Source organism: Hirundo rustica, chromosome 15 (genome assembly GCF_015227805.2).
Source record: "Hirundo rustica isolate bHirRus1 chromosome 15, bHirRus1.pri.v3, whole genome shotgun sequence".
In the NCBI taxonomy this organism is placed as follows: domain Eukaryota; kingdom Metazoa; phylum Chordata; class Aves; order Passeriformes; family Hirundinidae; genus Hirundo; species Hirundo rustica.
Window position 1 is genome coordinate 14565353 of NC_053464.1, and position 16021 is coordinate 14581373.

At 48.6% G+C, this 16021-nt stretch overlaps 1 protein-coding gene across 1 annotated transcript; it reads left to right on the top strand.

Annotated features, from left to right (window-relative positions):
* The first annotated feature begins 10123 nt into the window (after positions 1-10123).
* Positions 10124-15632, top strand: TEKT4 (tektin 4). The gene is made up of 5 exons (XM_040079442.1): positions 10124-10642; positions 12178-12248; positions 13611-13754; positions 15046-15268; positions 15618-15632. Exons 1-5 carry the CDS (start codon positions 10124-10126, stop codon positions 15630-15632), a joined length of 972 nt encoding a protein of 323 aa, XP_039935376.1.
* Positions 15633-16021: the final 389 nt, after the last annotated feature.

Genomic DNA, 16021 nt, shown 5'->3' on the forward strand with positions numbered 1-16021 from the left:
TCCCCAATTTTTTGGGATTCCTGACTCTGGGCAAGAGAATTCCAGAACGGTGAGGAGGGTCCTTGCTCTGGCCACATCCCTGGGATTGTTCAAGGATGGGGCTTGGAGCATCCTGGAATAGTGGAAGGTGTCCAGGTGGAAAAAAAAAAAATAAAAATCAACTTTAATTAATCCCAACCCAATGGAATTAATGCTGGAATAAACAGAGCAGGATCTGCCCTGCTCCTCCCAATTCCTTGTGGGATCCTCAGGAATCTGGGGATGGATTCAGCACCCCTGGGACCATCCCACTCTCCTGACACCCCACTGGAACGTCGGGAATTTTATTGCCTGCCTTTGGGATGGGATCAAGGCATGGCTTGGCCCCTCCTTCTCCCCATTCCCGTTTCCATCCCCCGTTTCCCTCTAAAAGTCCCTTCATTATCCTGAGCTGGATAATTCTGGAAACTCCAGAAGAGCTCCACCAGCTCCCGGCCACATCTTCCCTCTGGAATTTGGGATTTGCCCTAATTAGCTGGGAGAATAGTGTGGAATCTCCAGTGCAATCCCTGCTTCCCTTCCCCTTCGGTGGCACCAAATCCCAAATCTGAGGGGACAAAATCGTTGGAATTGCTGCTAATTCCTCAAATTAATTATCTGGGATGTTGATGGAGAGCTGGAGGTGTTGGAGGAGTTCATGCAGCCAGGGATACACCCAGGAAATGTCGGGATGAATAAATTTGGGATGTTTGAGGAGGAATAATTGAATCCGGGATCTGTGGATCCCCCAATCCCTGTTCCATCCCCGAATTTTTTGTGTTTTCCCTTCCAGCCTCAAAGTCAAATCCAAGGTCAGGGAATTTGCCTCCAGAGGGGAATTTGCATCCCTGCTAAAGTTTGGGATGGAGCGGGGAATGTTCTGGCTGAGGATGGATCAGGAAGGACAAACCACATTCCAAAGGTGCCAGGGAACAACAGCTGGGATTTGCTCCTGCTCCGGCAGTCACATCCGGCTCTTTCCATGATTTTTTTTTTATGGATCGCTCCCAGCTCCGCTAACGCTCCGCTGGTTTTATTGGGATTTGTGGCATTTCCACCCGGCCTGGGAGGGAACAGCCAGGGATTTCTGATCCTTCACCACGTCCCAAACTCCTGGAAGTTCTGAGGGATCTGAGATCCGTGGGAAGGAGCATCCAGGGATTTACGGTCCTTAAAGTCCAAACTCCTGGGAGTTCTCAGGGATCCCAGATCCAAATCCCTGAGAGGGAACAGCCGGGGATTTCTGATCCTAAACTCCAAATATCTGAAAGTTCTGAGGGATCTGAGATCTGTGGGAATGATCTTCCAGGGATTTCTGGTCCTTAATCACATCCCAAACTCCTGGAAGTTCTGTCGGATCCCAGATCCCATTCCCGACCCTTTCCAACCTTGGGAATGTCACTTCCCGCCTCCATTTGTCCTCTTGGAAAAGGGGTTCGGGAGGAGCTGGGAGCAGGATCCCATCTCCATAGATCGCGTGCCCTCTGCTGGCGGCCTCTTTTCCAAGGAAAAAAGGGAAAAATCCCGCCGGGAAGGATTTGGGGCTGCCCTTCAAACATGGGGAAATCCTTGGATACGATCAGGCCCTCACGGGAATTTCCTTCTGCTCTTCCAGGAGCAGGGAATGAGCTCATGGATTTCCTTTGGAGCGGGTTGGATCCAGAATCTCGCTCATCGAAATCCCTGGAATTCTCTGTTTCCAGGAGCCCTCAGGATCACCCTATCCCTGAAACAAATGAGGGAAAAGTGGGGACTTCTGGGATTTATCCCAACTGATATCCAAGTGGGAAAGCCATGATAGGAACGGTTCGAATTCCCTGTTTTCCAGAGGAGCTGAGATGCTCCATCCCTGGAAAAATCCAAGGTCAGGTTGGATGGGATTTGAAGCAACCTGGGGTTTGGAATGAAATTTCCCACCCAAACCATTCTGGGGATTTCGTGAAATGTGGGAATATTTGAAGGCAAGGCCGGCATTTTCCAGGAAATCCATTTTTAAGGGAATTCTGGATATTGGGAATAACCAGAATCGAGCCACCTTCACTTCCTAAATATTCCTGACAAAGTTCCTTCCCTCATCCAAACTTTGCGTCCCTGAAATGCCAGAATTCCACTTCCGAACTGTGATTATTTTCTTTTGGAAGCTCAGCACTTCTCCGATGGGAATTTTCAGCCCGGAATGAGGTCAGGAAACCTTTGGGCCAGGTTAAAAACCTTGGAAAAGTCGGAGTTTATTCCTGATAATCCTCAGGGATGAGTTCAGGGAGGAATTCACCTCCTTGGGCCAGTAATTTAATTTATCTTTGTTATCCAGGAAATCCCTTGCTCTCCTGGCTCGGATGTTCAATTTTTTGGGGATAACAAGGAAGGAATGGAGCTGGCAAAAAGGGAAATTGCCTTTTCCACGGATAATTGGGATGAGCTCCTTATCTGGCCTCTGAAAACTGGGAGCAGGAAGGGTCAAATGAGCCCAAATGATTTGGTGATCCCGAAAAATGAGGTGAGAGCTCCCGAAGCTCCGTTCTTGGTCAAGTTATCCCATTTTGGGTTTGTTTTTGTTTTTATTTGGGATAAAAGTGAGGAGAGGCAGCCCCAGTTCCGAGGGATTCTGGAATTCCTGGTGCTGCTGGAAACAGGGCCAGGGCTCCTCCTCATCCGTTTTTCCTGGGATTTCTGGCTCCTTCCTATCCCCACTGTGGTCTCATGGAGACACTGAGAGAAAATTCCAAAATATTGCAAAATATTCTGAAATATTCCAAAATATTCCACAAAACCCAGGAAAAGCGGGAGCCTCTGGCCCACACGGGAACGACGTCACGGCTGATCCCAGCTCCAGAAGGGGAAACATTTCCCATTCCAGAGCTTTCCCTGGATGCTCCAGACCCTGAGGGAAGGGCAGCCCAGAGGATCCGAGCTCATCCCTGCAAATCCAGCTGGAAGATTCCGGAAAATTCCCTCTGGAGCATCTCCCTGCAGCTCATCCCTGAGCTGCTCCGGCCTGAAATATTCATGGGAGGCCTCTAAAAGCCCGGCTTTGTCTCTTAGGCCTGGCTGAGGCCCTAATGGCCCGGCTTGGTAAAGCCCGGCCCTGTCTCTGAGGGCCCGGCTTTGAAAAGCTCGGCTTTGGTTCTAAAAGCCTGGATTTGTAAAGCCCGGGTTTGTTTCTTAGGCCTGGCTTTGTCTCTGAGGGCCCGGCTTTGGTTCTAAAAGCCTGGATAGGAACAAATCTTTGGGAATGATCCAGAGGCTGAAAGGATCCTCCGCAGAGGGAATTTCAGCCCAGGGAAAAGCGGGATAATGGGATTTAACGTGGGGACTGGGAAAGGCAGGGGTGAGCTCCCTACAGGGCCAGGGAGGTTATTCCCATTCCCACCCCACATTCCAAGGAAAGTTCAGGAATTTTCCTTTTATCCGTTTTGCTCTTCTCCTCTTCCCCATGTCCAGCCTGGCCTCCATCCCAAATTCCCTCGGGAACAGAATTTCCCCTGATGGGAATGCTCAGCTTCCCGTAAATCCCCGCCGCGCCAGGCTGGAACAGCATTCCCGAAGAATCCGTGGCTTCCTCATCCCAGGAATGCCCAAGGCCAGGCCGGATGGAGCTTGGAAAGACCTGGAATTGTGGAAGGTGTTGGGATGGAAATGGATGAGCTTTCCATCCCAAACCATTCCCTAATTCCGCCATTCCAAAGGCTCGGGATTGCCCTGCAGGGAACCTTTCATTCCAGCAGGATTCCCAGGGAAAGCTGGAGCAGGTTCCCGAAATTCCGGGTTGTCCACAGGGTTCATCCCTGGTTTATTTCCTGTTTAAAGCAGATTTTCTGGGATATTTTGGCTCCAATAAATTTATCCGGCATATCCAGGAGGAGATAAAGAAAAACAAAATTCCCAATCCATTGTCATCGTTACTCTTGGTTTATGGCTAAATCCATGGATTTCTTTTCTCCCAAATTTTCCCAGCCCAGTGCTGCCACTGGAGTTTGGGAATCATCCCCAAAAATCCATATTATTTGAATTTTTGAGGATCAGTTATGGAATATTTTTGTCAATTCCCACCCCCACTCATCCTTCTTCATCCCAGAAAAGCCCTTCCCATTTTCTCCCGTAATTCCAACCCTTCAGGTTCTACAACAGCTCAAACTCGGGAATTTTGCCTTTTTTCTTCATTTTTATTGGATTTTCCAGCTGCATTCCCTGATTTTCCCTCCTCCATGGGCTTTGCTGCTGGAAGGGAATCCCTGCTCCACTCAGGAATTCCCAAATTCCCACCTCAGGGCTGGAATTCTGGTTGCCCATGGCAACCTCTCATTGCCGATGGAAAATCCTCCTTAAAAATTCCTTTTCCCTTCCAAATTCAGCAATTCCATCTTTTTTCCCAAGAAGAAAATCAGGATTTTTATGGATTCTTGACCTCCAAGCTCCTCCTATTCCCTTTCTTTCCCCAATTTTCTTTCATTTATCCCTTAAAATTCCTTTAATTTCCAACCTTTACCAACGAGCTCCTTGTGCCACTGGTTACCCCGAGGCAAAAGAATTCCAGACCCTCTGGAATCTTGGAGAATCACCTGGAAGCGTCAGAACTGGAAGCAACTCCTTGGAATTGCACTCCACTCCCAGATATTCCTATTTATCCACGCATTCCAATAAAGGTGCTGCAGGGGTTCCCTCAGGATTCCCTCCCTGGGTTTTTCCCGATTTTTTTTTTTAATGGAATGCCGACTTGAAACTCATGGAGTGTGAAATCCTGGCTGGGTGTTTCCATGGGAACCAGCCGGGTTTTCCTGCCGAGGATTCCCGCTGACCTCACTCCCGCTGGAATCTCTCCCACTCTCCGCTCGCGTTATCCCGCTTCTCCCTCGGTTTGAATTCCCGGTCTTTCCTCTCTCCTGGATTTCCCTCTTTTCATTCCAAGGATGGAGAATTCCTGAGTTTTCCCGGGAAAATCCTCTCGGCTGGGTGGGAAGGATTGAAATCTCCAGGAAAGATGGAGAGGGAATCCTGGATCATCCCTGCCTCGCCATTCCAGAATCAATCCCACCAAAAAGTGGGATTTTAGGATAGAAAAGGAAAAAAAAATATATGGAAAAGGGAAAAACAAGCCATCCTGAGAGTGATCCGAGCAGCAGGAGCCTCCAGGTTCCTCCTGGAATGGGAAAGCTTTTCCAGGAGGCTCCTCTTGTGCTCCAGAAAATCCTGGGAGGAGAAGAATTCCTCCTTCTTTCCCATAAAAATGCTTTCCAGCTTTCAATGAAAAGCTGGGATGGAAGAATTCCCGTGTCCCTGTCCATGGCAGGGCTGGAACTCCATAAAATCCAAATCCAATCCAAACAAATCGCGTGAAGGAAATTCCCTGCTTCCATTTTTCCAGCGGTGTTTTCCTTTCCTCAAACAAAGGGATCCAAAGCTCCTTCAGGAGGAGCCATCCCGAAAAGTCACGGAGAGGGCACATGAATAAAGGATGAGCCGGGAGGAGGCGGAAATGCGGGAAGAGCAGCAAATCCTCGTTATCCCAGATCCCAAAATTCCTCAGGAGGCTCCAGCGGAGCTGAGCCAGTGAATATTTTATAGGGAAGCTCCCGTTCCCTTCCCGCTTTTTCGTGTGGCCTCTTCCAAAAGAAGGATTTGCATTGGAAAATGAGGAATGTTCCCCGAATAGGAAAATGAGGAAATTTCCCCATACAGAAAACAAGGAATATTCTATGTATGGAAAACAAGGAATGTTCCCTGAAGGGAAAACAAGGAATTCAATCCAAAGAAATAAAGTCAAAGAGGGAAGAAAGAGAAGAGGGAATATTCCAGGTTCCCAAATTAAATTCACTTGGAGATCTTTCTTGTTTCCCAAAAGGAGTTAAGGAAAATAATTCCAAAGTTTTTGGGTGTTTTTTGGTTTTTGTTGGTTTTTTTTTTTTTTTTTTTTTTCCCCCCAGATCATTCCATGCATGGAAGAGCTCCAGGAGCTCAGCCTGGAGCTGCAGCTTCCAAGGAAAAGAAGGAAAGGGATTTTTGCAGCTGTTCCATCCTCCCAAATCCAGCTGATCCCAGGATTCCCTGGCTGGGATGGAACATTCCCTGGTCTCAGAAAATCCTCACTGAGCTCCTAACAGGATTTTCCCTGGCTTTGGTTAAAACGGGGATTCAATCAAGTCCAAGCTCCCCCAGCATTCCTCCCTCAGCCACGGCCACTCCTCATCCCGGGGGATTTTGTATCCAGGAAATCTGGGAGCTGGGAAGGTGCAAAGCAAGGAATTGGTTTGATCCGGGAATTCCCAGCGAATCCCAAGAAACCCCTGGAACTTGAAGCGCAGCTTTCCACGCTCCTGGAGAGCTCCCTTGGAAGGGGAGGAGGAGGAGGAGGTGGATTTTGCCTCAGTGCTCGCCCCCATTCGGTCTTCCCAGGAATTCCCAGAATTCCATCACCTTGTCCTGGCCACCTGTGGATTCCATCTCTTTTCCGGCCCCACAGGAGCAGACGGAGAATTCCAAGAGCTCCCAGGGGTTCTGGGTTCCCCTCAAATCCCCGGATCGGCGGGATGGGCCGGGACTGCCTGTGGGGATGGATTTTGGGATGGGGACAGCCGCGATTCCCGGGATTCAGTCGTTCCCACGGGATCCAAGGGCATGGACACACCCACCCTGCTGTGGCACCTCCCGGGCTCATCCCGCTGGGACAAAGATCCGGGAATTTTGGAATGGCCTTTTCTCCCTGGAGCCAAGAGCGTCCTGATCCCGCAAAACTCCAGGCACAGCACTGGGATCAGAGCCAGCCACACCTGGAATGTTAAAAATTCCCCCCTTTCCTTCCCCAAATCCCACATTTCCTCGCCTCGCCCCAAATCCCAGCACATCCACGTTTTCCCTTTATCCCGGAGAATCTCCCGCTCCAAACGCCGGGAATAAAATCCCCGGGTTCAAATCCCCCCTCCAGCCCGGATAGAAATTCCTCCCCGTGGCACAGCCACATTCCCTAATCCCAAAATTCCCTTGGATGTGCCCTCCCTCCCCCTCCCGTCCCTCCAGACCGGGGGCAGCCAGCCGGGAATGTTGGGATTGGGATCGCTCCGGGTTTTTTTCCCCGCTCCAGACGGGGAATTGGAGCTGCGTGGGCGAGCGGCTCCTGCACGGCGGCAGCGCCGCAGGCACATGGATCGGTGTGTGCCGGGAAAAGAGGGATGAGGGACACGGGAAAAGGGGATGAGGGACACGGGAGAGGGGGAAAAGGACACGGGAAAACAGGGATGAGGGACACGGAAAAAGGGGAAAGGGACACGGGAAAACAGGGATGAGGGACACGGGAAAACAGGGATGAGGGACACGAGAAAGGGGGAAAGGGACACGGGAAAAGGGGGAAGGGACACGGGGAAACAGGGATGAGGGACACGGGAAAAGGGAGGAAAGGAACACGGGGAAACAGGGATGAGGGACACGGGAAAAGGGGAAAGGGACACGGGGAAACAGGGATGAGGGACACGGGAAAAGGGGAAAGGGACACGGGAAAACAGGGATGAGGGACACGGGAAAACAGGGATGAGGGACAGGGGAAAGGGGGAAAGGGACACGGGGAAACAGGGATGAGGGACACGGGAAAAGGGGAAAGGGACACGGGAAAGGGTGGAAAGGGACAGGGGAAAACAGGGATGAGGGGGAAAGGGACACGGGAACACCGGGATGAGGGACACGGGAACACCGGGATGAGGGACATGGGGACACCGAGATGAGGAAAGGAACACCGAGATGAAGGACACGGGAACACCGGGATGAGGAAAGGAACACCGGGATGAGGAAAGGAACACCGGGATGAGGAAAGGAACACCGGGATGAAGGACACGGGAACGCCGGGATAAGGACAGGGTAACGCCGTGATGAGGGAACACCTGGATGAGGGATGGAAACACCAGGATGAGGACAGGAACACCGGGATGAGGGGACAGGCGTGTCCCTCTCTGCCCCCCAGGAGGATGAATCCATCCCTGATCCTATTATTAGGCTGGAAAACCGGGAAAGACGGGAGGAACGGGGTCTCTTCCCTGTCCTTGAGCTGTCCCAGGGATGATTTTTGGATCCAGGTTTATCCCTCATCCACCTTTCCCAAACTGTTGCCAGGTCTCTCTGCCAGCATCCCAAAAAAAAACCCCTATCCCTCTTTTCCATGAAGGAATTAAAAAAAGGAAGTTAAATAAATTTAATTCCATGAAGGAATTAAAGAAATAAATCAGCATTTCCCTACGCAGTAAACCCCAGAAATTCCATTGGATCCTATTTATCCTTGGAAAAGATTCCAAAACCCCGGAGCAGAGCTGGGATTGCATTCCAGGCTTTGTTTAGATGCACAGAACACATTCCCGAGCACAGGGATCATTCCCAAACCTTCCACAGGCAGAGGGAAGAACAAATCGTTGGGATCCATGGAAAAAGACGGGATAAAAGCCGTGGGTTGTGGCATTAACAACGGGCTGCTGCCACCCAAACCGGATTATTCCAAGAGCTAATCAGCTCCGGAGCGTGAGGAAACTCCGGAGCAAACAGGATTGGAGGCTGGAATTCTCCCAGCGCTGTTGTAATCCAGCAGGGATGTCCAAATTCCATCAGGGATATCCATAATCCTTCCCCAAATTGCCCCTGAAGCTCCAAGTGCTGGGAGAAGAGGGAATCTGAGCAATAATTCCCTCCAAATCCGGCTATTTTTTTTACATTCCTGGTTTTCCAGAGCGGGAGTGATTCCCCAAGCTCTGCAGGAATGCCGTGGGATGGGGAGGTGCTTTTAAAATCCACCTGGAGCATGGGATTCCTCGTGGAACTCCGGGAATTCTGCCCACACCTGCTGTGTTCATCCCGAAGTTCTGCCAGCTGGAAAAAGCACCGTTCCCAGGCCACAGAATCCCACAGATCTCATCAAGATCTACATCTCTGGCAGGAGATCCAAACCAGGATTCCTTTTCCTTTTTCCCCTTTTTCCCTGTTTTTTCCCCCTTCCCCCGCCCTTACCCCCCCCTTTTTTCCCCCTTTTTTCCCCCTTTTCCCCCTTACTTTCCCCCCTTCTTTTCCCTTTTCCCTTTTCCCTGACAGCACCAGAGTCGCAGGAGAGGCCTCAACAGCGAACATTTGGGAATAAAAGCAGAACAAGGAGCAAAAATGTGTTCAACGGAGCGGCCTAAAACCGGCGGGAGCTCTCTGGGAAAACTGGAACTGGGATGAAATCCTGACACCCCTGAGCCTCCTTTTTTTCCCACTCTAAACAACCCCAGCTCCCTCAGCCGTTCTTTAAAGGCTTTGTGTTCCCAGCCCTCCATCCTGCTGCCCTTCTCCGGGCACTTTTGAGAGAAATGAAATTTGTCTTTACAAACAAGCCCTGGGTCTGCTAGTAGATAAAACTAGCACTGAGAGATAAGAGAAACAATGGGAAGGATTCTACTGATTGATGAATGGAGAAAAAGATACTTTCCCTTACAAACAAATCTACAGTTTTTCATTGGTATTCAATGAAATTGAATATTGAAAGATGAAAGCAACAATGGGGAAAACCCATAAACCCCATGAAAATTAAAGATTTGGGGAGCGGGGGTGGGTTATACATTAAAAGGGGAATCTTAAGTCTTAGGCGTTTTGGGAAGTCTGTACCTCTCAAGTACCTCAGCCAATGGGGAAAGAGAGAGGGAAATGCAGCTGGGAAATTAGGATAAAGAGGAGGCTGCGTCCTCCGAAAAACTGAGAGACCCCAGGGGAAACGCCCCATGGCCTCTCCCTTTATTCGAATAAAGTAAAAGGACTCCTCTGTCTCTTTTTTGGACATGAACCTCTGGTGTTCGTGGATTAATTTTCCCAACACTTTCCAGCATCCCAACATCCTTCCCAGACTTCCATGAGGGCGGCCCCGGCCGCCATGACACCTCCCGCAGCCGCCTTCCCGCCTTTCCCCGTCACCATGGCAACGAGCCGCCGTCACCGCGGCAACGGGACGCGAGGGGAGGGGGCGGGCTCAGACAGCTCAACCAATCAAAGCCTCTCTCGTGGGCGGATCCTCTCTCGGATTGGTGTTTTCGCCTGTCCATCACCCCGCGGGCCCGCCTTGGTTGCCGCGGTGAGGGAGGACGCGGGGAGCGGCGGCGGCTCCGCCATGGCGCAGCCCGAGGAGCCGCATCCCCCGGTGGTTCCCTCCTGCCCGCTGCCCGGAGAGATCTGCCATGTGGTCCGCAGCGAGAGGCCTCGCTCCTGCTGCGGCATGGCCATGGCCGGCCTCCGCACCGCCAAGTACCAGCTGCCCGAGTGGCACCGCCGCAACGCGGGCGTCAACTACCAGGCGCTGGCGGCGGGCGAGGAGGCGGAGCGCGGCCGGGCCGAGGCCAAGCGCCTGGCCAAGCAAGCGGCCGCGGGAGCGCAGCGAGCGCAGCAGTACTCCAAGGCCACCCTGGGACAGCGGCTGCAGGACGTCCAGTTCTGGCGGACGGAGCTGCAGAAGGAGATCATGGAGCTGGACGCCGAGACCAACCTGCTGGCGGCGCAGAAGCTGCGGCTGGAGCGGGCGCTCGATGCCACCGAGGTGCCCTACGCGGTTGTGGTGGATAACCTGGAGTGCCGGGAGAGGCGGCAGCCCCCGGACCTGGTGGCGGATCAGGTGGAGAGGCAGCTGCTGAAGGTGAGCGGCACCTGAGGCTGGAGACAGCCCCGGCACCGCTGGAATGAGGAGCAGCGAGGAGGAGGTGGGATGAGGAGGTGTCTCCTGCCATTCCCGGTCCGGTGACCCTGCCTGGACTCCTGCTGTCACTCCAAGGATTTTTTTTTTTCTTTTTCTTTTTTTTTTTTTCCCCTCTCCCCGAGTGCTTCCTCTGTTGGAAAAGTGTCTCAAGTCACTTTTCCCACGGCTTTGAAAAGTGTGGCTGGAGGAGAGGGGATCCCTCCGTCAGCCCGGACACCAACAAAAGCAACCCAGAGTTTTCCTGCGCCAACACAAAAAAATCTTACTCTGTCATAAATTCCTTCTCGACTCGCCTTGAAACCCCTTCCTCTCCGCAGGTTACACTTGGAAACAACACAATCCAAAAGTTCAGGAACAGTGGGACATTCCTTGGCTGTCGCCATGCTCAAATTACCCAGATTTGAGCGGTTGCTGTCATGAATTTTCCCTGAGTTCTTCCCAACCCTGTCACCAGAGATTCAAATTCCAGCATCGTTCTAGTGCTGGATGTTACAAACCCCACGTTTTCCAGCGTATTTTCCATCCTGGAATTCCACCTATTCCAATATCCCATCAATTAAATTAATGATCGTTCACCTGCAGCCTCCAATCACAGTCGGTTCGTGATCAGTTACTCATTAAACCAGAGGATTAATATCCAAAAAATATGGATCAGACTGAAATGTTTGGGCAATGGCACCTGGTGGGGTTTTTGGGATTATCCTGGGAAGAACCAGGAATTGCTTGATCCCTGTGGATCCTTCCCGAATCAGGATATTCTAGGATTGCACACAGAGGGCATGAGAGGATTTAGGAATATTTTGAATGGGAATTGGGTGTAATTTCTGATTTCTAATCAATACTTAAGAGTTTTTTCCAGTTAAAAATATAAACAGGGGAGAGTTGGTGTGGGACATTTGTAACAAAAATTCAGGGAATCGGGGAAATTTTGAGTTTGGAAAAGACTTTAAAGCTCATCAAGTCCATCCTGATTAATGTGCTTCCAGGCATGGGGATATTCCCTGATTTTTCCCTATCTCAAAATGGAGCAAGGAGTTATTTTATTCCGTTCACTCGGATGGGATCGTGGAATCCTGGAATGGTTTGGGATGGATGGGACTTTAAAAATCATCGATTCCCACCTCCTCCCACTATCCCAGGTTTCTTCAAACTCCGTCCAACCTCAGCATTCCAGGGACGGAGCAGCCACAGCTTCTCTGGGAATCTGTGCCGGGGAAGAATTCCTTCCATAATGGGATAGCACCCAGACTTTTGCATGGAATCCAGGGATTTCCCAGGCTTTAGAAGTATTCCACATTTTTCAGCCTCCATGGGTTTAGAGCTGAGTTCCCTCAGGATCAGGTGACTCAAAAATTCCAAGTTTTACCAGAACAACGTGAGAGTAGATAAGGAAATTTAAGGATTTATTCACAAATTGCTCCTCAGGATTGTGTTTCCTGCTCCGGATCCACGGAATTCTCCCTGTTTTTCTTTAGGAAGCAGATCTTATCCGGGATATCCGGGACCTTCTGAAAAGAACCATCATCCAAGCTACCACCCAGATCAGGTAAAACATTTCCCAGGATTCTTCAGCCCAGTAATTCCTGGGATAAAGGTGGATACAGATCTCAGCCAGGCCAGGCCTAGGAGCTGTGGGGATTCCATCTAAACCTGGAAAACTCCGGATTTTCAGGTAGATTCAGATTTCCCTGCTTTCCGGAGCTGTGTCGGATTTGTTCTCCAACACTAAATTCCAACATTCTCTGGGTATCTTCCTGGGAATATCTTTGTACTATTGAAGGGATTTTTTGGGATCAAAGGAGCTTTCCAAGAGGAAAATTTTTTTTGCCACCAGATGTCAGTGTGAACTTTAAATCTGGAATTTCTGTGTGCCAGGCCGGATGTTCCTTGCCATTCCAAAGGATTATTTACTTAAAATTTCTAACTAATTCTTTGGAAAGACGTTTATCAATATAAAGGAATTAACTGCTGGAAACTTGATATTTTAGTTTAAAAAATCCTATAACCTTCTCCTGTTCTACCTGATTAAAAAAATATATTGGTTTTAAAAATACGGCTGTAAATGCCAATTAATGTGAAATACCTCTGTTATATTAATTAGAGCATGAGAGGAACCTAATGAGTTTATTTTGGGGGTTTTAATTGTTTTAAAATACTTTAGCCCAAATTTTAAGCAATTTATTCCCATTTTATACCAGTTTTAGCCCCATTTATTCCCATTTAAAACCCATTTTAACCTCATTTTAGCCCCATTTTTGCCCCATTTCACCACATTTGAATCCCATTTTATCCCCATTTATTCCCGTTTTTGCCCCATTTTTGCCCGGCTTTAATCCCCTTTAAACCGGTTCCATTTTATTCCCATTTTCCCGGAGAATTCCCCATTCCTTGGCTGACAGTGACACCTGGCGTTATCAGCGGATACAACCCACAGGCGTTTGTAATTACAATAATTATAATCACAAATAACCGAGCGATCTGTGGCTCTAATTAACAACAAGGCAGCGATTTTAATCTGTACATCATTAAAGATAATCCCGTTCCACCTTCCATAATCCCAGGGTGCTCCAACCTGGCCTTGGACACTTCCAGGGATCCAGGGGCAGACACAGCTTCTCTGGGAATTCTATTCCAGGGCCTCACACTGGAATTTTTTCCCGATATTCCCTCCCAATCAGGCTCCTCTTACAGACATCCTCACACCGGAATTTTTTCCTGATATCCCATCTCAATCTCCTGCTTTCCCGGGAGACGGCGGTGGGAGGGAGAGTTTGGGATTTTTCCATCCTGCGAGGAATTTCGTGGTCCCGCTTCCCTGCGGAGCACAAAGGGCGGAGCCGCGCTTCCCAAACAGGGATGGGTCGGGAATTCTCCTGCTTCCAGCTGAGCTGTGATCCCAACTTTCCAGATCCAACCGGATCCAGAAGGAGAACTGCGAGCTGGACTGGTCGGACAAGGTGGAGACGTATCACATCGACGACAAATGCGTCAGCTACTGCAACGACAGCACCAACATCCAGTCCCACCCCAGCTCCGTCAAGTTCGAGGAGAAGTGAGTCTTTCCCGGGATAACACCCCTGGAACGCTCAGTCCCAGCTGGAGCTGGGCATGGAAAGGGCTTCGGGGCAGCTCCATGGATGGAAAGGCTGTGCTGGGTGTCCTGCGTGGAATATTTGGGTTGGAAGTTGCTGGAAGCTCATCCAGACCCAATCCCAACACCTTCCACCGTCCCAGGTTGCGCCAAAATCCATCCTTGGATTCTTCCAGGGATGGGGCAGCCACAGCTTCTCTGGGAATTCTATTCCAGCCCCTCCCCACTGTCTCAATACTCCTTCCCAATATCCGATCTATCCCTGCTCTCCGTGTGAAGCCATTCCCTGTGTCCTGTCCCTCCATCCCGTGTCCCAAATCCCTCTCCAGATCTCCCGGAGCCCTTTAGGCTCTGGAAGGGGCTCTGAGCTCTCCCTGGAGCTTTCCCTTCTCCAGCCTGTCAAGATCCCATTTTCTTCTTTTTTTATTTCCAGCCTGTAAATCCTGAATATATTCCCAAGTTTCTTTGCTGGGACTGAACTGGACAAATAAAATGTGTGAATGTTTTGAGCAGCTTTAGCTGAAGATGGAAGCACTTGGACTGATTTTGTCTCAGGCTTCAGTTCCCTCTGAAGCCACAGGAGTGAGAGTTTATTAATTTGGGGATTTTTTTATTAATTGATTTGAGATTTTTTGTTGATTTACTGGAGGATTTTTATTAATTTATGGTAGAATTTTTGTTCATTGATTAGAAGATTTTTATAAATTTATTCGAGAATTTTTATTAATTGATTTGAGATTTTTTATCAATTTAATAGAAGATTTTTTATTACTTTATTAGAGGATTTTTTATTAATTTATTCGAGGATTTTTATAAATTTATTTGAGAACTTTTATTAATTTATGTGAGAATTTTTGTTCATTGATTAGAAGATTTTTATAAATTTATTCGAGAATTTTTATTAATTGATTTGAGATTTTTTATCAATTTAATAGAAGATTTTTATTACTTTATTAGAGGATTTTTTATTATTTTTTTCGAGGATTTTTATAAATTTATTTGAGAACTTTTATTAATTTATTTGAGAATTTTTATTGATTTATTAGAAGATTTTTATAAATTTATTCGAGAATTTTTATTCATTTATTCGAGGATTTTTATTAATTTGAAAATTCTTTATTATTTTATTAAAGTATTAATCCTATTCCCTATGGGAAATCAGCAAGACCTGAACCACCCAACACCCAACATCACTTTCCCAATGTTTTTAAGGACAAAAATCCCTATTTTACCCCAATCCTCCTTCTTCCAGCGCCTCCACCCCCAAGTCCTGGGCCCAGTTCAGCCATGACAACATTTCCAGTGCGGAACAGGAAAAATTGGCCTCGGTGCAGCTGCGATCCCTGATCAACAACGTCATCCACGACGCCTCCGAGGACCTGCGCATGCAGCGCGCCGCCGTCGCCGAGGCCTTCGACAGCCACTGCCGGGACCTGGCCGAGGCCAAACTGCACCTGGAGCAGCACCTGGAGCAGGTCAGAAGCACGGGAAGCTTCGTCCTGTAAAACGTCCCAATTAGCCCCATTGTAATCTCAATTTTGGCCCATTTTTGCCCAATTTTAACCCCGTTTTTGCACAATTTTTGCCCCATTTTAGTCTCATTTGTGCCTGCCCCATTTTTGCCCCAGGTGACCCTGTTTTAACCCCATTTTTCGCCCATTTTAACCAAATTTTAACTCCATTTTTACCCCATTTTAGTCTCATTTGTGCCCCATTTTTGCCCCAGGTGACCCTGTTTTAACCCCATTTTTTCCCCATTTTAACCAAATTTTAACTCCATTTTTGCCCCATTTTAGTCTCATTTTTGCCCCATTTTTGCCCCAGGTGACCCTGTTTTAACCCCATTTTTTCCCCATTTTAACCAAATTTTAACTCCATTTTTGCCCCATTTTAATCTTATTTTTGCCCCATTTTTGCCCCATGTGACCCTGTGTTAACCCCATTTTTTCCCCATTTTAACCAAATTTTAACTCCATTTTTGCCCCATTTTAGTCTCATTTGTGCCCCATTTTTGCCCCATGTGACCCTGTTTTAACCCCATTTTTTCCCCATTTTAACCAAATTTTAACTCCATTTTTGCCCCATTTTAGTCTTATTTGTGCCCCATTTTTGCCCCATGTGACCCTATTTTAACCCCATTTTTTCCCATTTTAACCAAATTTTAACTCCATTTTTGCCCCATTTTAATCTTATTTTTGTCCCATTTTTGCCCCATGTGACCCTGTGTT